This window comes from Hippocampus bargibanti, linkage group LG10 (assembly GCF_051943395.1).
Source record: "Hippocampus bargibanti isolate YZ-2025 linkage group LG10, ASM5194339v1, whole genome shotgun sequence".
NCBI lineage: Eukaryota > Metazoa > Chordata > Actinopteri > Syngnathiformes > Syngnathidae > Hippocampus > Hippocampus bargibanti.
Genome location: NC_142743.1, coordinates 7,561,374 through 7,587,931, shown reverse-complemented (window position 1 = coordinate 7,587,931; position 26,558 = coordinate 7,561,374). Strand labels below are relative to the sequence as shown.

General features: G+C 41.0%; 2 protein-coding genes across 5 annotated transcripts in view; both read left to right on the top strand.

Annotated features, from left to right (window-relative positions):
• gga3a (golgi associated, gamma adaptin ear containing, ARF binding protein 3a) overlaps nt 1–16,436 on the top strand; it is a 32,699-nt gene extending 16,263 nt beyond the window's left edge. For all 4 annotated transcript variants that reach the window (XM_089005578.1, XM_089005576.1, XM_089005575.1 and 1 more), the window contains 6 exons: nt 1,091–1,161; nt 1,235–1,494; nt 2,996–3,198; nt 6,928–7,097; nt 10,901–11,011; nt 11,156–16,436. In XM_089005578.1, the coding sequence (XP_088861704.1) occupies nt 1,091–1,161; nt 1,235–1,494; nt 2,996–3,198; nt 6,928–7,097; nt 10,901–11,011; nt 11,156–11,269 (929 nt within the window). In that variant the 3' untranslated portion in view covers nt 11,270–16,436. The remainder of the gene's footprint in view (nt 1–1,090; nt 1,162–1,234; nt 1,495–2,995; nt 3,199–6,927; nt 7,098–10,900; nt 11,012–11,155) is intronic.
• A 548-nt stretch (nt 16,437–16,984) lies between these two features.
• jpt1a (Jupiter microtubule associated homolog 1a) lies at nt 16,985–26,193 on the top strand. Its single transcript, XM_089005579.1, has 5 exons — nt 16,985–17,353; nt 21,420–21,562; nt 22,917–23,011; nt 24,665–24,692; nt 24,982–26,193. The coding sequence occupies exons 1-5, from the start codon at nt 17,298–17,300 to the stop codon at nt 25,113–25,115; spliced, it is 456 nt and encodes a 151-aa protein (XP_088861705.1). The 5' UTR covers nt 16,985–17,297; the 3' UTR covers nt 25,116–26,193.
• Nucleotides 26,194–26,558: the final 365 nt, after the last annotated feature.

Below are 26,558 nucleotides of genomic sequence, written 5' to 3'. Positions count from 1 at the left end.
AGCCATGTGGATTGGCTGTGCATCTTCTCCCAGAGTTGTCCCTACTTCGCAGATTTTCACCTCTCGTGGGGGGGTTCTAGTCTCCATTAACGCATTCACTGCCATTCACGAATTTATATAAAATATGACGCAGAGCGCCATTGCTGAATTTTTTCGGGTTTTGTTTTTACATGCTTGGGTGTCGATAAAGCGATGGCTCAGGCTTATGGCAATGGCCTCTGGCAATGTTTTTTCTTTTCCACAAGGGGCAGAATTTCCCTTTTTCCATGTTAGAGCTTTGTTGTTAAAGCCAATAAACCAATATGTATGCATTGCATTGTATTTTGGACAGCTGCCCTCATTTCAAGCTCATATAACTCCAGACACATATAGTTTAGGAATTAGCTATTTTTTTCTGATTTTTTCTGAAAGTAGAGAGTCTAAGGTTTCTAACACTGTATTTCATGTTTATGTAGTCCTAAAACCCAATATTCGGTGACTGCTCGAATTCGAGTGACAAACACCCTGGAACTGGAGTGGACACGTTTTTGCACGTCTGGCAGTGAATGAGTTAAAGTGGATTTACTAAGCCTATCTATCAGCTGTATCACATTAGCATCAATTGAAATCTATGCAGATTTGGTTACATAAATAAATAAAATATCACTAATATGCATGAAACCACAATAGGGAAATACATGCAAACTAAGTTGAAGAATCGTTGTATTTCATTGTCTCATTGAGTTAACCGCGAGAAACGGGGGAATTCTGTAATTCACATATTTTTGAATCAGTCAGCGAATCTCTCATTTTGTCAGGTCAAAGTTGGGCGTTGATAAAATGCGCAAGCATACCCGATGGTGTATCAGATGATTTTTAAATTCTGTTCCCGTCTGATAAAGTCTCGCAATACCTCAAGAATCGTATCCGTTTAAGTTATGCTGACTTTGTTGGGATGAAATATTTACCTGATAGAGGTGACCTTGGGTTATTTTTGCCCAAACTCCTGCCCGCCAACAAGAAACCACTCACTGCTTCAGATTGAGTTTTTTTTTTCAGGGGTGACTGTCATGGCAGCAGAAGATGCTTACAAATTATTTGTTCTTCACAGAATCTCCTGCACCTGTTGCCATTGAATCAGTTCATCCCACAAGTATAAGCGATTCCAAACAGCTTTTCCAGGTTCATTGAAAACGTTCTAAAATTCATCCTATTATTTTGCCAGTATTACTCATTGTTTCCTTTCTTGATTCAGAATTCTCATCAGGATGTGGATCTTTTGGTTAAATCGCCAGTCCACATGTCCAACCTCGCCATGGCTTTAGCCACCGCAGTTTCGTCTTCGCACACTCTCCAGGCACCAACCGGTCTGGTCCCAATGGATTCGCTACAGTCACCTGCCACGAGTACCTACCCACAGTCCTTAACCGATGCGCAGCTTTCCTCATTGCCGCCGTTTTCACTGGATCAAAGTCAACAAAAATTAGCCCTGCTTGATTTAGGCGGCAATGAAAGGTGAGGAGCATCTTTTTTTTTGTGTGTGTATTACGCGCTATAGTTGTGCAAGTCCAGTTGACTCATATTATTTTTTTTCAAATGTCAGTTGGCTTCATTTGCATCAACCTCATCCCATATTTTGGAACAGTGTGCACACGCACGCCAGCCTAGTCAAATTTCCAATAACGTCCTTGTCATACTCAATAAATGTCTGCTATCATAACACATAGACTGTGAATTCTATAAATATATGTTCCCTGTTGGAGTATACGACTCAGATTGTCACACTGCAAGTCGTTGTCGAGTGCCACCGTGCGCCACCATGAAATTTATGTCCTTCTTCCCCCCTGTAAACATTTGGGAAATAGTTGGTTTTAAATGGTTCGCTCTTACCATCAATTGTGAATTTTAGGGGGGAACATGGGGGAAGGAATAATATAATATAATCTTCTTCTTTTCCTTTCGGCTTTTCCCCTCAGGGGTCGCCACAGCGAATCAATGTCCTCCATCTATCCCGGTTTTGAGCATCCTCTTCACTCACACCAGCTACCTTCATGTCCTCTTTGACCACATCCATAAAACTCCTCTTCGATCTTCCTCTCGGTCTCCTGCCTGGCAGTTCAAGACTCAGCATCTTTCTCCCGATATTGTCGCTCTCTCTCCTCTGGACATGTCCAAACCATCTCAGTCTGGCCTCTCTGACTTTGTCTCCAAAGCCTCTAATATGAGTTGTCCCTCTAATGTACTCATTCCTGATCCTATCCAACCTGGTCAATATAATATAATCATAATATAATAATAATAATAATAATAATAAGCATAAGAATAAGAATGAGAACAAGAAACACTTTAACTCATTCACTGCCAGTCACAAATTTATTTGAGAATTGAAAATATGATGTAAAGCGCCATTCCCGAATTTGTTCGGGCTTTGTTTATTTTCATGCTTGTGTCGATAAAGTGCTGGCCATGGCCTCTGTCAATGGTTTTTCCTTCGACAAGTGGCAGCATTTCCCTTTTTTCCATGTTAGCGCTTTGTTTCAGCTTCAGCTGTTGTGAAAGCACGATATAAACCAATAGGTATGTATTGCATAGTATTTTGGACAGCCGCTCTCATTTTAAGCTCACATAACTCCAGACCCATATAATTTAGGAATTAATTCTTTTTTTCTGATGAAAACAGAGAGTCTAAGGTTTCTTACGCTGGATTGAATGTTTACATAGTCCTAAAACTCAATATTCTGTGAGTCCTGAAATTTGAGTGACAATGACAAAAACCCTGGCACTGGAGTGGGTACATTTTTGCACGTCTGGCGGTGAACGAGTTAATAGTCCCACAATGGGGAAATTAGAAAAATTAGAAAGCTCATTTTTATCCCGGTATGTTTTCAAAACTGTCCTGAGTTGTTCTCGTCATTTGATGAGTTAAGAGGAGCATACATGAGTAATTATGCCAACACTTTTATCGCTTCTTCGAATCAAGTATTCATCTTGATGGTCTATGCGATTCTGCCCACAGCAATCCCCATGTGCACTTTGACAATGCGGAAGCCAAGTGTGGCAGTTTGTGCTTTCCTGTCAATTTCTTGGACCAAGAAGGCATTCCAGTCACACTTTCCTGCCACTCGGCAGGAAAGCTGTCTGGGAATCAGACCTCTTTAAAAGCACTCGATGAGACGTCTCTCGCTGATCTTTTTGTTCCTCTGGATGCTGTCAAACCAAGTGAGTATTTTTGTTTGTGTTCGTTTTTTGTGGTCCAACTTTGTTTTTTTGTGGTTCACGACGGTCGCGCTGTCATACTTCCAGATAAATATCATTCTCTGTCTTGAATTGGATAAAATTTCCACACTACAACACATGTGCGTTGTTTTTAATGCTCAGAAAAGGCTAAAGAAAAGAAAAGAACGCATTTGAATTCGTTCCTCGGTGGCGGGTAGAGAAAACTCTATTCTCCAAAAATAATTTGAGCTAACAAATTTGTTTTATGATAATCAGCTATTAGCTTTGCAGTTAGCATGTAGAGCAGGATTTCAAATGTGACGTATGCACTACATACGCTCCCCTACTTACGAACATTCGAGTTACGAAAAAAGGTACATGCGAACAATTTTTGTAGTAACATATGTATCATTCTATCCAGTTGGACATGTACATATCTTTATAGAGCATGTATTGTATTAAATGTGTATTTTTCAGGACAAACGAATACTGGTTACTTATACAAGCCTTAAAGGACAACCGACGTCACTTAACTGACATCAGAAAAACGTTTAATAGCTTCTAAAATACCCAAAACACGTAGTATGATATGATTTTATTCAAATGCAAAACACCAATAAAAATGACTTAAAGTGTCCAAAATCTCAAAAAAATTGAGCTGCGAATTGGGCATTTTCAGAAAGTCCCGCCCCCAGTTCGTGACGTCACGCCAAGACGTCTTGCATTGCTGGGGAATCAAAACAATGGCTTCAGATTCGGATACTATGCTTTCTTGTTACACATCCAGTTATGAATATGATTCAAATAGTTTTGAAGAAGAAATCATACATATTTGCAATTGATTAAAGAAGTCCTTCCGAGTCATTTTGAGGCATCTGGACTGCAATGTAGCGTCCCAGAAAAGAGGCAGAAAATGGCGACCAAGCTCCCTGTGAGGAATTAATCAGCCTGTTTCCACAGGCTGATAAATTCCTTATATGGTTTATATATTTATATATTCCTTAAGGTTTATATAAGTATATGTTTAAAGGACAACCGAAATCTCCGGACAAGTTGTGTCCATAATTTGTAAAATGGCTTCAAATGACTTCTACTGAGCGTATTTTACAAAGATTCCACTATAGCTATATACTATAGCTATATTTTACATTTTAAGACTCGCACTGAATATTCCGGAAGTCTTGTTTTTGTGTTGGTGACGAGTCCGTACGTGACGTCACTGAAGGAATGCCCCTGACTGAAAAAAAAAGGACACATTGTAGCAGTCCTTCCATCACGTGTTTGGTCTGAAAACGTCATGTTGCACCAAAAAGAGAAGAGGGCGACCAAGCTCCATATAAGGAATTTATCAGCCAGTCATATTCATAACTGGATGAGTAACAAGAAAGCATATTCTCCGAATCTGAAGCCATTGTTTTGATTCTCGAGCAAGGCAAGATGCCGTGACACCACGAACATGGGGGCGGGACCTTCTGAAACAGGCCACTTCCGGTTTCAAATTGAAGTACTTTTTAGACAGTTTAAGTCATTTTTATTGGTGTTGTGCATATGACAAAAAATATACCGCGTGTTTTGGGTATTTTAGATGCTATAAAACGTTTTTCTGATGTCAGTTAGGAAACAAAAAAGTGACGTCGGTTGTCCTTTAAACATACTTATATAAGCCTTAAACATACATTCCATTAAAAAAATATATAGCACTGAGGCAAATTATGAACAAATTCACCACACGAACGACCGTTCGGAACGTGTCTTGTTCGTATGTTGGGGAGTGTCTGTATTATTTAATTTTAATGTTTTTTTTTTAGTATTTCCCCTTTTGTTCTAGTCTATTATTTTTAAATACTGTAGTATATCTTGTGATTATGTCTGTGTAAGCTCTCAGTCGTACAGGAGTGGTCCATCGATGAGAAGGTTTCTTCAGCCGTCATCTGTACAAAAGTGAAGGTTTCGGACGTTTCGCCTCCTATCCAAGAGGCTTCGTCAGCGAACTAAAGTCTGACTGGTCGTATCGGCCCCATTTATATATCCCTAATGTCCAGACCTGGTGGCGCCTGACACAGCTATGATAGGTCCCTACTCTCAGGTTGGGGGAGGCGCGGGACCCCCCCCCCCCTGTGGCCCCAACGATTGGCCTATTACACCCACTCCCCCCGGTATCACCTCATCAGCATAACGACCCTCATCAGCATTGCGAAAGTTGCCTAACCTGTTTTGCCTGAGCAGGCTATTGTGTGGTCTGGACATTAGGGATATATAAATGGGGCCGATACGACCAGTCAGACTTTAGTTCGCTGACGAAGCCTCTTGGATAGGAGGCGAAACGTCCGAAACCTTCACTTTTGTACAGATGACGGCTGAAGAAACCTTCTCATCGATCTTGTGATTATGTTTGCCATGCCCAGTCTCTTATTATAAATCAAAGGTCACGGTCTTCCTTTTGGTCAATGACTTGTATTACAGTGATCCCCGCTATTTCACGATTCAGTCATCGCGGGTTCAGTGCCTCATGTTTTTTTTTATTTAAAAAATTCAACCCAAACACCTAAAGGTGCCCACCTGCAAGTATGCCGCCGTACCTTCGCAATTGCCGGGCTGGCACAGTGTGGGCTCCTCTCTCGCCGTTGTCCGTTTGCTCACGTGATATTTAAAAAAAAGTCACGAGCAGCGTATTCGGAGTTCATAATGTGCTAAAGTTTCTTCAAAACAAAGCAATTTTCCCGGTTCGCTTGGGTACGCGGAACTTTTTTAGGAACCTGAAAAAAAAGTGACAGCTTGGCGAGACTCGCTGACCGCCAGTCTCGCCAAGCGTAGTTGTTAACTTTTCTCCATAAGGCCCAAACAGAACGTTGCTAGTCACTTAGATCATTCACGTTGTGATAGGATCCTTTTTTTCTTAATTTAACTAATTCACTGCCAGACGTGCAAAAATGTCTCTACTCCAGTGCCAGGGTTTTAGTCATTATCACTCGAATTCCAGGATCCACAGAATATTGAGTTTTTGGACTACATAAACATTCCATCCAGTGTTAGAAGCCTTAGACCCTCTTCTTTCATTCGAAAAAAAGAGTTATTTCCTAAATTATATGGGTCTGGAGTTATATGAGCTTGACATGAGGGTGGCTGTCCAAAATATAATGCATTACATACATATTGATTTATATAGGGTTTTAAAGGACAACCGACTCCTCCGGACGGATCTTGTCCATAATTTGTAAAATGGCTTCTACTGAGCGCGTTTTACAAGGCTTCGACGGCATATAGCTATGTTTTGCGTTTTGTGACTCGCGCTGAGTATTCGGGAGGTCTTGTTTTCGAGTTGGTGATGATATTTTTTCTTTTTTTTTCTTCTTTTAATGTTGCTGTGCCGATGACCATTTTGTGTTTGGGAGACTTTTACTGGCCAAAACAAACATGCAGATCAAACCTCTAAAGATGGAGGACACTTATTTGCTGTGGCGACCCCTTCAAGGGAAAAGCCGAAAGGAAAAGAAGAAGAAAAAAAAACGTTCAGGAAAAAAATTGCCAGTTGTGGGTGTCCCCACTTTGTGAATTTTCACCTATCACGGGGTGTTCTGGTCCCCATTAACCGCGATAAACGGAGGATTACTGTACTAAGATGTCATCTGCTGCATGTGGTCATCTGCTGCATGTGGAATATACCATGTCCAAAATTAATAAAAGTAAATGAATTAACTCACTTTCAAATAAACATAATGTGGTTTCTTTTAGGTAAGATGTGTCCAATCACAGCATACGACAGAGTTGGCGTTCGTCTACTTCTGCATTTCGCCAGCAACTGTCCACCTGGCAGGTCTGACGTGTTAGTGATTGTGGCCTCTATGCTGAATACATCCCCGCTTCCTGTGAAGGACATAATGTTGCAAGCTGCTGTTCCCAAGGTAAAACCTATTTCATTGATTTGACATTGGACAACTGCACACTGTGTTCCAATTCTCTGTTATTCTCTCTGGAAAGCCAATATGTGCTCTACTCTTAATCTGTGAAGTGTTTTAAAACGTCACCATCCCAAGAGCTCTCGCTTATATTTCTATGCTTTTTTTGAGAATGTCAAAGTATAGCTCAAACTGTCTGAGCTCATATCGTTACTGAAAAAAAGTGTTCATTTTTGTCTCTAATCATCAATATTAACTCATTCACTGCCAGACGTGCAAAAATGGGTCCACTCCAGGGCAAGGGTTTTTGTCATTTTCACAAAAATTCCAGGACTCGCAGTTTAGAGTTTTAGGACTACATTAACATTCAATGCAGCGTTAGAAACCTTAGACGAGAAAATAGAGGTAATTCCTAGGTTATATGGTTCTGGAGCTATCTGAGCTTGAAATTGGGGCAGCTGTACAAAATACCATATAATGCATACATATTGATTTATTTAGAGCACGTGTCGGGAAACTATGGCTAAGCCATACCTGGCGCTTTTGATGATTGCACCAGGCTCGCCGATAAAATTAAATGCATATTCTCGCTTTTTCGCTGTTCATTTCCTATTTGGGCGGCGGTAGGTGGAAAGTGCAATTTTGATTGGATGATACTGACCTATGGCCGTTGACGTCAAAACAGGTAAACGCCCCCTTTTAAATAAGCCTGACGAGTAAAAAAAATGCAGAGTATCGTACACTTCAGGTTGGAATGGACCGAAAGATTCGCCTTTGTGGAGAGAAAAAGTTCTGATTCTAATGTTCAATGAAACAATACCCTTGATGAAACATTTGAATGTCAGTGGCACTTTGGAGGGAGGGGTGTTCACCGACGCCAAGGCAGAACAGGAGGGATTGCTGCGATGCAAACGCCGCGTCGGGCTCACGGTCGGTGTCGCCGCCTCCTTGAGACAGGTGACCTCTTCTGGCTTCTCTGTTCACAGGGGGAGCGATTTTTGGACAGCTATTTTTTTTTTTACAGCTCGCATGCATGGGAAACCGTGCAGAAAGTGTGTGTGCTGACAGTAATAAAGATCGATAATACGAAATAAAACATGATTAAAATGACACTAAAACAGGGGTATCAAACTCATTTCGCATCGCGGGCCACATACGGCCAAGGGAGATGTCAAGTGGGCCGGACCATTAAAATTATACCATACTCTGCTAAAAATAGCAAAAATATCATGTATTTCCTTTGTTTTGGTGTAAAGAAGCACAAGAACATTAGGAAAATATTGACATTTAATGAACTATCCTTTTACAAAACATTTCATGAAACACAAATGTGCAAACGTTTACTTTTATCATTCACTAATATGCATTGCAACTGATCCCACTGATTGTACAAAGGCACAAAACTTTAATTGGTACTGAAAAATATAGTAATGCACTTTAAGATTTAATGAGACTTTTAAAGAAAGGGAATTTTTAAACCACTTACACATACGCATATAAAATCTAAATGTAATCCCTGCATACACCTTACAAACTAAGGAGAGTGATTTTAAATGTGTAATGAAGGAAGTGTTCACCTGTCCTGTAAATCTGTAAACTTCATACATGAAACATACATACACATACAATACATACTGAACATTTATGGAGTTGTATGAACAGTAGAATTCCATCACAGAACTTTTGTTTTGAAGCTGCTGACTAACATTAAAGTGTGGTATAGCAGGCTGTGGGTAATGTTGCTGTCGCTGAGAAGTTTGTCAAACTGACGATGGTTCAGACCTCTGGACCGGATGAAATTTACAGTTTGAACAACCACCTCCATGACGTGGTCCATTTTCAGCGACTTGCCACACAATGCCTGACTGGTCCCGCACCAGTCCACTCCAACTCTGTTCAATACAGCAACGACAGAGCCGAAAATGTCCTCGGCTGTTGTGGTGTCCATCATTGGACTCCCACCAATGGTTGGACTTTCACTCCCACCCCAACCCCATCCCTCTTCAATTGCTGCTGTGGACTGCATGATTCTGATTCTGATTCTGATTCTGATTCTGATTCTGATTCTGATTGGCACCAAATCAAGAAACTCTTCAGTAACAGTCAATGTCTCATGAACTCCTTGAATAAATATGGCCAGTTGGGCCACGTCTGTGATGTCATTGCTCTCGCCAATTGCCACGGAAAAGGCAATAAATCCTCCCTGCTATAGTATTCCTCGTCAGGCTAATATTGGCAAAAGCTTGTTGCTTCTCGGAACATACAAGTTCAGCCGCCTTCATCATGCATCATTTAACAAAGTCACCGTCGAAATACGGCTTCGATGCTCATGCTATTTCGCTAGCAATTAGGTAGCTGGCTTTTACCGCTGCTTCACTGACTTCTCGGCTCTGGATGAAAGTTGACTGCTGTTTCCTCAGACCCACCAGCAATTCGTTAATCTTTTCTCTTCTCAGTTGTCCTTGCAACCCTTCATATTTTTTCGCTGTGATGAGTCTCGTAGTGGTGTCGAATATTATATTCCTTCAATACCGAAACTTGTTGCAAACACACCAAGCACAAAGGTTTTCCGTGCATCTCTGTAAATAAATAGGACGTGGTCCATTTTTCTTTGAAAATTCTACACTCCTTATCTACTTTTCTCCGTTTGGATAACAACATTTTGGTTAATGAGGGTGTAGCGGAGAGGTATAGACCAAGGTATTAACAACGTCGTAAAAAGCAGCAGATGCCGCATTGACACCGTCTGCTGTTTTCAGTCTTTCTCAGTGATGCGGCGTGTCTTCTACTCTGGATGGAAAGAGTGTGCCCCTTAGCGGCTAATCCATGAATTGCAGCGAATTAAAAATATTAATTCCATGTCTTTTATGCATTTTTCCACTTTCAAATTATCCTGCGGGCCTGATCGAACCTCCTTGGGGGCCGGTTCCGCCCCGCGGGCCGTATGTTTGACATCACTGCACTAAAAGTTATAAGGTTTATAATTGAACTGTCAACATTTTGGTATATAATAGTATTCAATCAAAAACATTGCTTAAAAACAACAGATTGACATCGTATACTATCCTGTCGTATAGGAGATGCCAGCATGTCATCATTTATTATGATCACGTTATCCTCACGTCAGTCATTATGAATTTCGATTTACGGCCATTTTACTTCCAACGGTTTAGGCGGAATGGAACCCGGTAGTAACTCGGATGTTACCTGTGTGTGTGTGTATATATATATATATATATATATATATATATATATATATATATATATATATATATATATATATATATATATATATATATATATATATATATTGTGCACCTCAATCAGAAAATAGCATTGGTACCCCAGTAAAAACGGATTCTATTTTTATGGCTTTGTGGCACTGAATTTTTTTTTTGTCTGGGAGTCAAAATGCATGCTGTGGGGAAGTGTGACTTATAAAATAGTAGCAGGACAAATCTACAGTTTTATTTTTTGGGTATTAATGTTTTTATTCTGAAGTTGAAGCGATTGACAGAGCAAAACCCACAAACATGTGGCTACAGTTTGGGAAAGATGAATGAATGCTGTAAACGGAAAAATACATCGCCTAATAGCAGAACCGTGCATTGATCAACTTGGTTAAATATGAGTGCAGCTGCCTTATTGACTCTGTGTGTGTGCGCGAGCGTTTGCGTGCGGGCGTGTGTGTGTGTGTGTGTGCGTGTGCGTGTGTGTGTGTGTGTGTGTGTGTGTGTGTGTGTGTGTGTGTGTGTGTGTGTGTGTGTGTGTGTGTGTGTGTGTGTGTGTGTGTGCGGGCTTCCATCTAGACTATGAAAGTGAAATTGCAGCCACCTTCTGGAACACATCTCGCTCCTTTCAACCCCATCATGCCTCCCGCTGTCGTCACTCAAGTTGTGCTGCTTGCCAATCCTCATAAGGTAGTGTTTATCCCAAGGCTGTTATCCCCCCTTCCGCACCCCCACCCAGCCACCCCACGTCATCCGTTTGTTGTTGCTCATTAATATAAGATATCTATTTTGCGCTTGTACCCACCCATTTTTCTGTGTGGACATGATTGGCAGGAAAAGGTTCGGATGAGGTACAAGGTGACATTCACGCTGGGTGAGCAGCCTTTCACAGATGTCGGGGAAGTGAATGAATTTCCACTTCCTGACAGATTGGGAGTGGGGCTGTAAATCGACATCACACACCCTTTTGGATTTTTTTTTTCTTTTTATAAATGGACTTACCAGTGAAGACCATGAGAAAGAAACGGTTGTCGGGGATATTGCATACACAAATACTGCATTTCTCATTTCTGCTCAGGGGCGGCCATTTTGCCACTTGCTGTTGATTGGTGATGACGAATCACAACTGACCTAGTTTCTGTACAACATACAAGTACTTTTAACTCATTCACTGCCATTCACAAATTTATTCGGGAATTGAAAATATGATGTAGAGCGCCATTCCCGAATTTGTTCGCGTTTTGTTTTTTCATGCTTGGGTGCCAATAAAGCGCTGGCCATGACCTGTGGCAATGTTCTTACTATTCCACAAGGGGGCAGCATTTCGTTTTTTCTATGTTAGCGCTTTGTTACAGCTGTTGTTAAAGTGTTATATAAACCAATATGTATGTATTGCATTGCATTTTGGACAGCCATCCTCATTTCAAGCTCATATAACTCCAGACCCATATAATTTAGGAATCAACTCTTTTTTCTGATGAAAGAAGAGAGTCTAAGGTTTCTAACGCTGTATTGAATGTTTATGTAGTCCTAAAACTCAATATTCTGTGGGTGCTGGAATTCAAGTGACAATGACAAAAACCCTGCCACCGGAGACACATTTTTGCACATGGTCTGGCAGTGAATGAGTTAAGAGTCTTGCATGTAGCTGAAAATTAACACCGTAGCAACAACCGGTCCAAGTTCAGACATAACAAAATGCGCACCGAAAGAGTACTGAATTTGATTTCAATTGACGCAAATTTGCATTTGTGTCAATTGAAATCTATGCAGATTTGGTTACATAAGTAAATAAATTTTCATTAATATGCATGAAACCAGAATAGGGAACTAAATGCAGACTACATAGGATTTGGCATCATCTGGAGAAAAAAAAATCGTGTATCATTGTCTCATTTAATGCATACAAATCGACGTTGAAAGTGTGCCGAAATCAATATCTTGATGTAGTGTTTGCCTTGGCTCAAGTTTAACATTCATGACTGTGCACAGAGCCCATATTGTGATCACAAATCATTTGTCTTTCATTGTATCTAATTGCTCTCATCTAGTGTTTGACATTCCATCAAGTCAAAATGTTTGCACATTTTGTCAAGGTACAAAAAATGCTCCTTATTTATTTATGAAGCTGAACACTTTTTTGTTGTTTTTATCAGTATGCGATTAATCAGTCTATTCGGCCTAAGTACGCAGGAGCCTGACTTTTCAAAAAAAATGTGTTGCATTTGATTATTTATTAATATACACACTATTTATTCTTATTTGTGGCGGTTGTAAGGGTTGCAACATTTTTTTACTTGTGTATATACTGTACTGCGACTTACAAAGAATGTGAGCGAAGGTTGCCATGCACAAAAAGAAACGCTACTTGCTGCATCATGAAGAAGGTCATCTTATTCCTCAATAATGTTTTGTTTTTTTGTCTGAAGGCACAAAGAAATCGAGTCGCTTCTTTGACTGTTTTAATGGTCTATGTTTATCTTGTCTGTGTTTGCTTTCCTATGTGAAAAAGGATATTTAGAGTTACAATATTTTCAGACACCCAAATGTGACCCAAATTGTGTTTTTTTTGTTTGTTTTTTGTTTTTGACATGCTTCCATCTGGGATATTTACAACACTTCACTAAGTTGTTTGTCTGGAATGTGAATAACTCTAAGAATAGTTTTCAGCTTATGCCAAAAGGGAGAAAATATTTGCAATGCAAACTTTTTTTGTGTGTATGTGACAAAGACAAAAAGATGTTTGTTACTTCTTCTTCCTTTTAAATGCACCCAACGCTTTCTATAATGAGAAAAAGAACTCCCCACGGGTCCGATGGGGTTGAACGAACTGCGTTTTGCATCTACAAGCTGTCATTGAACTATTTTTTGTACACCACAGAGCAGTATGTTTTGCTAACAACCTAAATAATGATTTATTTAGTCCCAAAGAAGGAGAAAAAAACTAGTGACTTTCAGTTCAAGAGCTGTCACTGTAGCGACGGATAACAGTACAGACACTCCCCACCTTACGAACGAGATGCGTTGCGAGTTGTCGTTCGTAAGGTGAATTTGTGAAGTTGCTTCAGTGCTATATTTTGTATGAAATGTATGCTTAAGGCAAACACTGAGCAGCGAAGTATAAAACACAGACACTCTAACAGTCGTAAAATAAATTCACACCTACTGTCGTACGACGACATATATTGTTGGGTCTTCAGGAAGCCATGACTAAAGCTGCTGGCACGTCATTACTGAATACCGTGCCAGCAGCCATTAGTTTTTGTTATGCATCACATTCTCCTGGAGCGTCAACTGGGAAGAAGGATTTCCTCCGCGCCCACATACTCTACGCAGCCAATCTGAAGCAAGCTCTGCGGATTGGGGGGCCTGAACTGGTTGGCAACACTTCAGCATATCTGGGCGTTGATTGTCAGCCTTGGTGCCCGTTACACTTTGCCCATAGTCTCCACATGAATGAACATTGTCTTGATATTATTAGCCATATGCTGACAATACAGACGATCCCCAATTTATGAACGAGATACGTTCAGAACAGTCGTTCGTAAGGTGAATTCGTTCGTAAGTTGCTTCAGTGCTATAATTTGTATGGAATGTATGTTAAAGTCTTATATATAAGGTATGTTTAAGGTTTGTATGTTAAAGGCTTGTATAAGTAACCTGTATTCGTTTGTACTGAAAAATAAACATTCAATAAAATATATGAATATCTATAAAGATAAATACATGTACAACTGGATAGAATACTGATGGGTTTATTTTGATCGTTCGTCCCTGGTTCATTGCTTCTACGGGTGTTAATTGCAGAGGATGATTAAATCATCAGGAAGCCAGGTGTGTCACGGTTTGCGAGGTGGTGATGGCGGGTGCGGATCCCAAGAAGCAGGCAGGAGGGAGCAGGAGGTTGTTTGACAAATTGTATTAAAATAAAGGTCAGCAGTAACAAAATGTAAAACATCAAAATCATCTGAACAGAAAAAATACAAAGTATCAAAAGAAGACCAAAAGTAAAAGTCCGCCAAGGTTAAACAAACACATGCACAGCATACACAATGTATGCGATTGCAGACAAAGCATGCAACAAATAATGAACCGACACCGGATGGTCGTGCCGGGAGTCCTTTTAAGTGTCACTGATTAAAACGACCAGCACCTGCGAGGCTGCAGGCAGGGCTGACGTCGCTACCCGTTGGTTGCCAATCCGAACGTGGCAGTCCGCCACTGATCGGGACGACCAGCACCTGTGCAGGTGCAGGCGGGGCCGACAGCGCCACCCGTTGGTCGCCAACCAGATCATGACAAGGTGTAGAACAGAAAGTTGGTTTAATCTTGAAGAGAGCGGAGACATCGCGGTGTCGGTTAAGGAGGAAGCATGGCGAGAGCGAGAGAGTGCGAACGGACTGCGTGAGTATTTATGCGGCGCACAGTGTGTGACGCGATAGGATGTGACGTAATGTGTATGCGACATCATGTAAGGGAAGGCAGGATATGACGTATCAGGAAGTCCAAAATGTAAACAAAGATTCTAACGCGATGTTTAGAGATGTTTGCATGACGAATTACCCAACAAATACTACATATGTGAGAGGGAGAGAGAGAATTTAGCTGGAACCGTGCTAACATGGAAAACAGATAAATGCTGCGCCCTTGTGGAAAAGGAAAAAACATTGCCAAAGGCCATGTATTGTCACCCAAGCATAAAAAAACAGACAAATTTGGGAATGGCGCTCCACGTCATATTTTCAATTTCCAAACAAATTCGTGAATGAGTTAATTTTTATAATCCATAATACATTTCATTTATAAGTGGCTTTCAAAACTCTCAAGGACACTTTTTGGAGTAATATTGATGTCTCACAGTGGAAAAATGCATTAACCCTTAAAGGACAACCGACGTCTCCGGACAAGTTGTGTCCATAATTTGTAAAATGGCTTCAAATGATTTCTACTGAGCCTATTTAAATAAGAGTCCACCGCATATAGCTATATTTTACGTTTTCAGGAAGTCTTGTTTTTGAGTTGGTGACGGGTCCGTACGTGACGTCATTAAAGGAATGCCCCTGACCGAAAAAAAAGACGCATTGTAGCGGTCCTTCCATCACGTCAATGTATTTTGCTGTACTTGTTTGGTCTGGGGACCTCGTGTTGCATCCAAAAGTCGCCAGAGCAGGGCGTCCAAGCTCCATATAAGGAATTTATCAGCCTGTGGAAACGGAGGTGGCCACAGGAGGTCCCCATTTTGTGCCTCTTTTTCGTTGAGACATCTCCCCTAACAAGAAAGCATATTCTCCGAATCTGAAGCCATTGTTTAGATTCTGCAGCAATCCAAGACGTATTGGCGTGACGTCACAAACTAGGGGCAGGACTTTCTGAAAATGCTTGTTCTCACAGCAGTTGTAGAGCGGGCAGATTTACATTTCCTTAGTTTTCATACTGCTGTCATTGATGGTTTCATGTGGAAAGATTTTGTTATTCATCAAGCAATCCTGCATTTTAAATTGTTTATGAAAATGTATTGGAATAAATGGAGCCTTTTGTTTAAAACGTGTTTTGTTTAAAGCCCGTTCTGAATGTGAGAGGGGAGGAAGCCTGAGGCAAACCAGTACATCTCTGGCCCGGATGGAAAAATGGCACAGTTTCATGAAACGCCAGTACCAAGACGAACCTCCTTGGAAAGCCTTCAGTTTAAACTGAGCTTCATAACCATGTCTCTTTGCCATTTTCTGAGTTGATAAAACAGCAATGTTCTGCATAAAGCACATACCTGTTCTTGTATACACAAACCACGCCCACACATCCCTCCTCATGCTCTCTACCACGTCCGCCTCATGGTGGCCTCTAATGTCCGCACTACAGGGCGCACCGCACATTTTCAAAAAAATCTGAGACGTTTATATACGCCTTATGGTCGTGAAAATACAGTAATGGGCTAAGAATGGGGAAAAAAGACTCGTCTTGGCATGGGTCATTCTTGTTTGTAGCTCTAATAAGCGCCATACTCTTATTTTAAAGGACAACCGACGTCACTTTTTTAAATAAAAATGATCCAGTAGATATTAAATAGAGCAGTGACTTTCAACCACTGTGCCGCGGCCTAGTGTGCCGCGGCACACTAGTGTGCCGTGAGAAACTATCCAATGCCCCTTTTTAAAATTAAAAAGTTTACAAACATTTCTGAATCATTCCTCCCAATATTATGTAATTGTCCGGTGTCCGTGCTGTAAAGACTGGGAGGGTAATTTAATATTTGTCCGTGTGGCAACACGTCACTGATTGCCTCGAAAAAAGATTGAAAAACACTGAAATAGAGGATACGATGATTCAAAATTCAAAGCACTCAGCCATCCTATTTTATGTGCTGAATCAACTGTTCAAGGCCATAGGTGAGTCTGCCTTTTCCAGCTGAGAGCAAACTGGTTGCCAGATACAGTAAAGTCTCGTTATATCGATATATCTATAGTCCCGGTTATATCAATATTTTTTCGGACTCCCTTCAATATCGATATAACGAGACTTTATTGTAATTGCAGAGACAACATAACAGGCATGCTGATATGTGGCACATCATCAACCACTTAAAAACTATATATTTATTATAATTCTTGAAATAAATAGCTTAGAGACGAAACGTTATTTAAATACTTAGCTAGTATATCACTTACATCGATGCATAGCGAATAAATATGGCGCAAAAATGACCTGCCATAATTTGACAAAAGGTTTTGTACGAGCGATGAAGAGTAATAACCGGAAGTGGTCCGTTTCACTATCAATGCGTGTGCATTTATTTTCGAGGAAACACCGGATGTGACATCGTCCACTAACTTGTCATCGCAACAGACACGAAGATCGAAGGCAGGTTGTTGGAGAAACAGCACTTTGGACAAACGAAGATGAAGCGGTGAAATACAACGCATTTCAAATTCGGACTTGCGTATATTCTTTCCTTCTTGTTTTTATTCAGACTACTGTGAAAATGACGACCACGACGACATATCAAGGGATGGAGCCCGGTGCTAAAAACAGCTCCAGGTAAAAAAAAGGCATCTTTCCATCCCTAGGTTAGCCACCATTATGCCGTTGATCGGCCTCTTATTTTAAACCCGTTTCCAGTATTTTGTAATCATATGGAAATTATGAACGTAGTTAGTTCTGCTGTTGATATAAAGGCCCGTTATACGAGCCGATTTTCTATAAAAATAGCACGCACGTGTCCCTTTGTACACTTTGCAGTCAGCTAGCCATTGATGAAGTAGATCAGCGTATTTCGACTACATTATTCATCCGCCCTACCGATTTACCGTTGTCTCATGAAAACCGAAACACCAACAAAAAAAAAATAGCGAAATCAATAGATTCAGTGCGTGCGATCTGTTCCAGTAGGGTGGGGCCACCCGTGTGGGCTTCCCCATCACACGAGAGGTAACAAAGAGCATAGTGTCCAATTTGGAAGCTGAAACGAACTATATGACAAATTAAACCACCAGTTCTTTCATTCCTTTTTCGTTTTTGAATATATATTATACATTCGACATGAAAAAAAAAACATGCCATCATGTTAGGTTCGCTTGTCCCCCCAAAAATCAAAGCGTAATAATTCATGATACGACGTCATACGCATACGATTTTAATGACGATGTCAATGTTGTGAGTGTCATTGCTATGTGACGAATATTAACGTTAGGAATCCTTAAAACTGACGGATTTCTATTTCTCGCTGTTGTGGCTCCTTAAAGGTTTTTTTTCATTGGATTGGATTTGCCTTTAGTAGTCACACAGTGGAGAAATTTACAATTCAAAGTCAAAGTGAGCTTTATTGTCAAATATGCTAATATGCATGACATACAGCACAGATGAAATCTGTGATTCACAGCAGAAAAGTTATGAAAGTAGAAAAACAAAATATAGGAGCTGCTGTAAAGGCAGGCACTCTCGCGGTGCCATCTTGAAGTCAAGAGAACAAAAAAAATGAAATAACAAATTACATGACAACACAAAGACACAGAGTCATTCATTCTTAAGCACTTTCTGTACCCTCTTTGTGAAACGAAGCAGTTCCAGATGAAAGAGGAGAGGATCAAAGCGTCTCTTCACCAGTGGAGCAGGGACATCATGGTGGAATGTGCACGTCGACTACAAGCTAAATGTTGAAAGCAAACACGCAGCTGTAGCATCCATAGCCGAAAAGAGATTGTCTCACATCTCCTGTCCCACGTGAATCCGCTTCAATTCCAAGCCGCGACAGTTCCACATACGCATCGGCGCTCTGCGCTGACGCTCCTTCTTATCGCGGGCTCCTCAAGCCATGCATCCATCCAACCGCAGACCTTCCAACAGCACTGACCTTTCTGCTGAACAAAGCGGGGCTGTGAAGATGCTGCCCATTACAGGCACAAAAACAAAAAAAAATCATTGCCGTCAATGGTTTGACGAAAAAAACACGCAAACATTTCCGAATGTGTAACTTATACTTGGAAACCATAACCCCCCACCATCACCCAAATAGACACCCCGAATGACATATGGTGTGACTAGTTAGTTGTACTAATGTTTAGTTTCCACAAGGTGGTACTGTTTGCCTGATACAAATTTGGAATGCCTGCATGAACTTCTTAGAGCACAGATGTCAAAGTCAAGGCCCACGGGCCAAATCCGGCCCCCCACATCATTTTTTTCTCGGCCCGCGAAAGCAAATCAAACTTGTTAAATTCCATGATGATTGCTAAAATCTGAGACAAAATTTTATATTTTTGGATGTCAACCACAATAAAAGTCATTATTCCCTTCAGATTTGAGAACGAGTTAATTAATTTGATTAATTTGCTGTGTGCTCTATATGTAATATTTGAAGGGATTTAAACATTCTAATGGGTTCCCCAAATTCATAACGGCCCTCGAGGAAACCATAACTACAATGTAGCCCGCGGCAAAAAATGACCTTGACACCCCTGTCTTAAAGTGTGGGACCTTGGCTTACGCACTTAATTGGTTCCCAGACAGAGTGTGTAAGGCAAAAAGTGTGTATCCCAAAAATGTATTTCCCATAGGAAACAATTAAAATGATCATAATCCGTTCCCAGGTCTCTATAAAATATAATTTTCCACTAAATAAGCCTTAAAACTACAAACAATGTACCTTATTCTATGTATAATAAATGTGCTATTGTATTGTAATGAAAGAAATACACTGCACTGTATAATAAAGTCGTTTTATCTACCTTTGTGATGGCCGTTGATGGCTTGATGGAATGGGGTGGCAGCTCGGAGAGAATTGCCGTTTGAAAGGAGTCATATTCCATAAGGACTGTTAAAAAACTGTACTGTCTAATAAAGTCGTTTTATTTATTTATTCGTTGATGGCTTGATGGAATGGGGTTCAGACTTCTCTTCCTGTGTTATGAAAGTCCAGTGAGGCATCTTTTTCCAAAAAAGGCCGGTCTCGTCTGCATTAAATACTTGCTGAGGAACGTAGCCGCCTTCTTTCACCATTTCGAGGAATGATCCCTTGTATCAGTAAACGGCGAACTTCCAGGTTGCCGCATGACGATATAAAGGAGTCCAAGATGGCGCCCGAGTAGGCAGCCGTCAGCAAGTGCTCTTATGAACCTTGCTTTTTTGTTGTTTTTTTCTTGTTTTGTGTTTTCTTTTGTCACTTTGTGTTGTTGTGCGTCGTGTGGAATGGATACGGATTGTTTTTCAGCATTTTTGACCACGACATTCATCAAGGAGGAGACTGTGCTGAGCGGTTGCGCCTTTTCGGCAGCATGAATATGCCAGTACTGTTTTTGAACGGGAGGAATGTCGGTGTCATTCGACTGTCATCGCTGGACAGCTCTGGGGCCACTGTGCTTTTTTGCTCCTGTCATGGGCAGCATCTTCACAGCCCCGCTTTGTTCAGCGGAAAGGTCGGTGCTGTTGGGCAGTCTGCGGCTGGATGGATGCATGGCTTGAGGAGCCCGCGACAAGAAGAGTATCAGCTCAGAGTACCGATGCGTATGTGGAACTGTTACGGCTTGGAATTGAAGCGGATTTATGTGGGACAGGAGATGTGAGTCAATCTCTTTTCGCCAATGGATGCTACAGCTGCGTGTTTGCTTTCAACATTTAGCTTGTAGTCGACGTGCACATTCCACCATGATGTCCCTGATTTCTCCACTGTGAGACTAATAAAGGCAAATCCAATCCAATCCACTGGTGGAAAGATGCTTTGATCCTCTCCTCTTTCATCTAAAACTGCTTCATGTAATAGAGGGTACAGAAAATGCTTAAGAATGAATGACTCTGTGTCTTTGTGCTGTCATATTATTTATTTGTTTTTTGTTGTTGTTTTGACTCAAGATGGCGCCGCAAAGGCAAGAGCATCACTTTGCTGCTGTGAAATGTAAATTTCTCCACTGTGAGACTAATAAAGGCATATCCAATCCAATCCAAGAGTGGCTGCCTTTCCAGCAGCTCATGTATTTTGTTTTTCTTTCATGCTTTGCTGCTGTGAAATGTAAATTTCTCCATTGCGAGACTGATAAAGGAAAATCCAAATCAGAGTGAATTAGCCATGCTTTCTCGAATATAATTGCTTCACTCACGCTGTCGCCGGCTAGCTGGTTTTCATTAATCCAAATTACCAGACATTTTTCAACCTCTTCTATTGCCCGAGACCGTTGCTTAGACAACACGGAAATACCTTTAGCAACACAAGCACCTTTAAAAGCTTCTTTGTTCCGAAGGATGGCAGCAATGGTTAACTTAGCATACTTGTACTGGGCTGCTAAATCACACAAACGCATACCTTGTTCGTGTTTCTCAATGATCTCCTTCTTCTCCTCGACTGCAATTTTGTTTTATAAGATACAAAGATAGTAGAAAGCATCACGGAGTAAAACTAAGATGAAGTCTGAATCATGCCAAGTCAAATTCAATGAGCGTGCATATACAATACAGGAATATCACATGTGACTGACGCAGTGGGTCTTAATGTGGTGCGGCCTATTGTCGTATAAATACACTACCTCCATGGCCAAACTCTAGCGGCGTGAGTTCAAGACAGGAAAATATTCACTGCCCTCCAACAGACGTGATACAAAAACATCTTTCTTTCCAGGGTTTTGCGTCCTCCAGGCGGCGCCTCCAACATCTCATTCGGCGCAGACGAGGACAAACCTCCCGCCCGCAAAGACAAGATGGCCTCCAGCGTATTTGCCGAGCCGGAAGACCCCTATGCTAATCGAAGGAATAACCCGCCAGGTGCTCAACTTTGCTTCATCTCGCTCAGTCACAGATGTCAAAGTCAAAGCCCGGGGTCCAAATCTCGCCCGCCACATCATTTTCTTCGACCCGCGAAAGCAAATCAAATTTGTGAAATTCCATAACGCTTGCTAAAGTTTGAAGCAACATTTTGAATTTTTATATGTAAACCACAATAAAACATTCCTAATTTTTTACTTTAAAATTTAATAACTAGTTATTCAATAATTTGTGGTGCCCTCTAGATGTGATATGTAGAGTGAATTAAACATTGTAATGGCTCCCCCAAATTCATAATGGCCCCTGAGATGAAAATTTTACACCCCTGCACTAAACGCAGGGGCTACACATGACAAATTCTCAAAAAAAGACATTATCAACATCGCAGGGATATACTAGTGGGCCTCAATCTGCAGTATATACAGTAAAGTCTCGTTATATCGATATTCAAGGGAGTCCGAAAAAATATCGATATAACCGGGACTATCGATATATCCGACCCTGTTTGCATGTAATTTTCTCCGTGCGTGCATAGAAATAGTATCGATATAACCGGGACTATCGATATATCCGATATCGATATAACGAGACTTTACTGTATGCACCTAAAAGCTAGCAACCACTCATTTGACGACAGTGAGGTTAAAATCTTTGCGAAAGAAAATACAGTAAAGTCTCGTTATATCGATATCGGATATATCGATAGTCCCGGTTATATCGATACTATTTCTATGCACGTACGGAGAAAATTACATGCAAACAGGGTCGGATATATCGATAGTCCCGGTTATATCGATATTTTTTCGGACTCCCTTGAATATCGATATAACGAGACTTTACTGTAGTTGGTTTGAAAGGGGAGTAAAAGAAGCTATTTTCATAAAACAGCAAAACCCTTCACTAAATCGCCATGGTGGGGTAAGGTTTAATTTGTATCGTTATTACAACATACTTCTTTGACCACATCGGGTTAGTTATGGTGATGAGGTGATACCAGAGCAAATGGGGCAATCAGGCCAGTCGTAGACCGAAGTACAGATGACGGCTGAAGAATTAACTTTGGTATCACCTGAACAGCATAACTAAGCCGATGTAGTAATGACCTAAGAAGTTTGTTGTAAGCACGATCTAAGTTACCAGCATAACTTTCGTTTGCTTTACTGATGAAGCTCATCGTATGAGGAGTGAAACGTCCAACACCTTCAAATAAGTATAGATGACAGCTGAAGAAACCTTTTCATCAATGGACCATTCCTGTGCGACTGAGAGCCTACACAGACCTACACATGACTCACATCGCAAGTTTGTTTTGCTGAATGTGTCACACTGATTCGTGTCCCCTGTTTGTTTCCAGGTGGGAAGCCGACGGGCGTCCTGTGCGGTGAGTCGTCAGCGCCCCTTCGGAGAGGCGCAACCAACGCTGTGAACTCGGCAGACATCCCCTCCTTGGTAAAAGTTAGCGTGACATGCAGAGTGACCCAGTGCAAAAGCAGACGTACACAAGTACTTCCTGTTTACATAATCTTCGAATGCTAGCTTTTAGTCTTGCGGTGATGATTTAAAGGACAACCGACATCACTTTTTTGTTTCCTAACTGACATCAGAAAAACGTTTTATAGCATCTAAAATGCCCAAAACACGCAGCATGATACTTTTAGTGAAATGCAAAACACCAATAAAAATGACTTAGTGTCTAAAAAGTACTTCAATTTGAAACCGGAAATGGCCAGTTTCAGAAGGTCCCGCCCCCATGTTCGTGGTGTCATGCCAAGACGTCTTGCCTTGCTCGAGAATCAAAACAATGGCTTCAGATTCGGAAAAGATGCTTTTTTGTTACGCATCCAGTTATGAATATGATTCAAATAGTTCTGAAGCGGAAAGCATACATGTTTGCAATCGATTAAAGAATGTATTCCGGTCATTTTGATGCATCTGGAGAGAAATGTAGTGACAAACTCTTTAGTACTCACAGTTCCCAAAAAAAGGCAGAAGAGGGCGACAAAGCTCCGTGGAAATTGTCTCCTGGGAGGTTTTGTCAGCGAATGTCAAATACACTGTAGAAGTCTTGATGCAACACATTTATTTATGTGTTTTCCTTCTAATTTCGCCATCAACACGAAGTTTTCAGACCAAACAAAGTCCCGCAAAATGCATTGAGGTGATGCAAGGTATTTTTTCCTCAGTCAGGGGCGTTCCTTCAGTGACGTAGTGTGTGGACTTGTCATCAACTCAAAAACAAGACTTCCGGAGTATTCAGCGCGAGTCTTAAAGCGTAAAATATAGCTATATGCCTTGGAATCTTTGTAAAATACTATCATTAGAAGTCATTTGAAGCGATTTTACAAATTATGGACACAACTTGTCCGGAGACGTCGGTTGTCCTTTAAATGGCGGTAAGAAGAGATCACTGCTGGAATGTACACATCTGTATATTTTCTCTTTTAGCATGCTTTGGTCTCCCATTGCAGTAAATTTTCAAGGACGAAAGATATTTAAACAGGAAGTGAAATCGACAAGCTTCTGCTTAACTACACTTCCGTTTGTTTACATTTGTGCGCTTGCCAAGAGTACAAGCAAGAAAATGATGTTAACGTTTGCGATTGAGTCAGCTCATTCATATCCATCCATCATATCCATCTTCTGCCGCTTATCCGGGGTCGGGTCACAGGGGCAGCAGATTCAGTCGGGAAGCCCAGACTTCCCTTTCCCCAGCCACTTCTCCCAGCTCTTCCTGGCGGATCCTGAGGCCTTCCTGGGCTAGCTGGGTGACAGTCTCTCCAGCGTGTCCTGGGTCGTCCCCGGAATCTTCTGCCAGTGAGGCATGCCCGGAATACCTCACCAAAAGGCATCCTGATCAGATGCCCGAGCCACCTCATCTGACTCCTCTCTTTGTAGAGACATGCAAAAAAATGTTTCCGTCTGCATCCTGATTCCATCCCAATGTTGAAGACTAAGCTCGCTTTTTAGCCAAAAGAAGAGACTATGACCAAATCGTGGAGTAATTGATGAGTCAGACGATAGTATTCACCTTGTGAAAATTTATACGTCAAGGAAGATTTTCCATTCTGCTCTTGGATGACAGAATTTCTTTCTTCCTTCTAGGATGGAGACGCACCTGTATGTGAGCAAGGTGAGTTTTTTTTTTTTGCTTCATCATAAAAATTATGTTCCTGTTGTGTTTATTATTTTGATTTGTGTTGACTATTATGTGAAGCGCTTTGTTACAGCTGCAGCTGTTGTGAAAGCGCTATATAAATTAGGATGTATTGTATTATATTGTATAGCCTTTCCTTGTTGCATACACATTGACATATTTCTGCCCGGTAACAATAAAACTGACGAAGGCTTTGAAAAATAAACGTAATTTCACATACACATCACGTGATAATTGTGTTTCTAATGCAATGGTGTGTGTTCAGGCAATGACCCCGCTGACTCTGCAGCTGCTTCTGAGCGTCAAGATGATGCCCCTCCAGCTGAGGATCCAGCAACCGGACCACCCTCCGGACGGAGGAATCCCCCCGGAGGAAAGTCCAGCCTCATCCTGGGTTAAATTGGTGTCAAGCGAGACCACTACCCCCCCCCCCTGCTTTGTCTTCTCACATCTCAATGTGGGACCGAGACGACCCCCCCAACCCCTTCATCCATCTTGTAACGGTACCTCGGACCTTCTCTCCGATGTCTCTCTAGTGCCAGTCCTCCTCCATATTTCAAGTGCATTGTTTTGATACCTCCTTGTCGGGAACCATTTTTGTACTGTTGGTATTTATTTTGACAGAAGCACTTTATGTCTTTCAAAGTCAGCCGTTTTGGTCCTTATCCTCGCCCGCAGAGGTCTCAATGAGCTTCGTCACCGTACGGTAACTCACATCATGTTTCTTTTGAATGACACGGCACAAAATGCAGGCGACAATACAAACATCAACAGAAAGCTTTCACTTGAGAGTTTATTTTCTAATTCGAACCATCCCGCGTATATGTTTGGTTCTGAATCAGAATCGCAGTTGAGTAAAAAAAAAACTGAAGTCTGTTTATTTATTTGTTTTAAATCTATTCTGCGATAGAAGCATGTTGTATTGTGACTGCATGGAATTTTTTTACCTTTCATAACTCAGTCAAAGTTGGATTGTCTGGTCGCGTGTAAAGCAGTAACAGTGTGTTCTTGCGTTGCATTGCAAGCCAGCCGAATGTGTCGGGCTTAATGTTAAAGAACCTGTCCTACATTTGACAAGTGACCTTATAAAACAGCTCAGCCTTTCGTTACTTCTCGACATGTGCATTATCTAACTCCTTTTATGGGCTAAAGAGAGTCCAAACAACTAGAATTTTGTGTGACATCCTAGTTCAATGGTTCTTAACCTGGGTTTGTTTGAATCCTAGCGGTTCGGTGAGTTGGTCTCAGGAAGAAGGGTTCGGTGAATGAGCATATGAAACTGGTGGGGTTCGGTGCCTCCAACAAGATTAAGAACCACTGTCCGAGTCATTACAACTACTCATGTGGTATCCTGTACTTTTTTTGTTTGTTTTACTTTTTTGTCCTCATGCTGGATGTTAAAAGTCGCTTGCAGACATTTGAATCAAAGAAATGGCACAAGAGGATAATTGAAATTAAATATCAATTCAGACCATGACTCCTTGTCTTTATTGACTTGTGGGAAACAAAATTCATTCCCTTAAAAATATTTTACATATTTCATGTAAAGTCACATTGTCTCACAACTGTGCTTTGTGAATGCGGATGCAATAGGTCTTCATTTTTGAAGAGTTGTACCATGTGTTAATCCTGCAAGTTACTTTTTTTTGCAATTAAAAAAAATATAAACCTGATTTAATCATGTTGGTCAAAAAGTATTGTTTTTGTAATCATCGGTGAAAGTTAACTTTTCTGTCAGAATTTTTTGTCCAGACTTTTAAAATTGCCCCACTTTTGTTTCCTTCACTGGCCAAATTGAAAACCCCAAAAATTAAAATGTTAAACTGTAAGAGTTGAGAATAA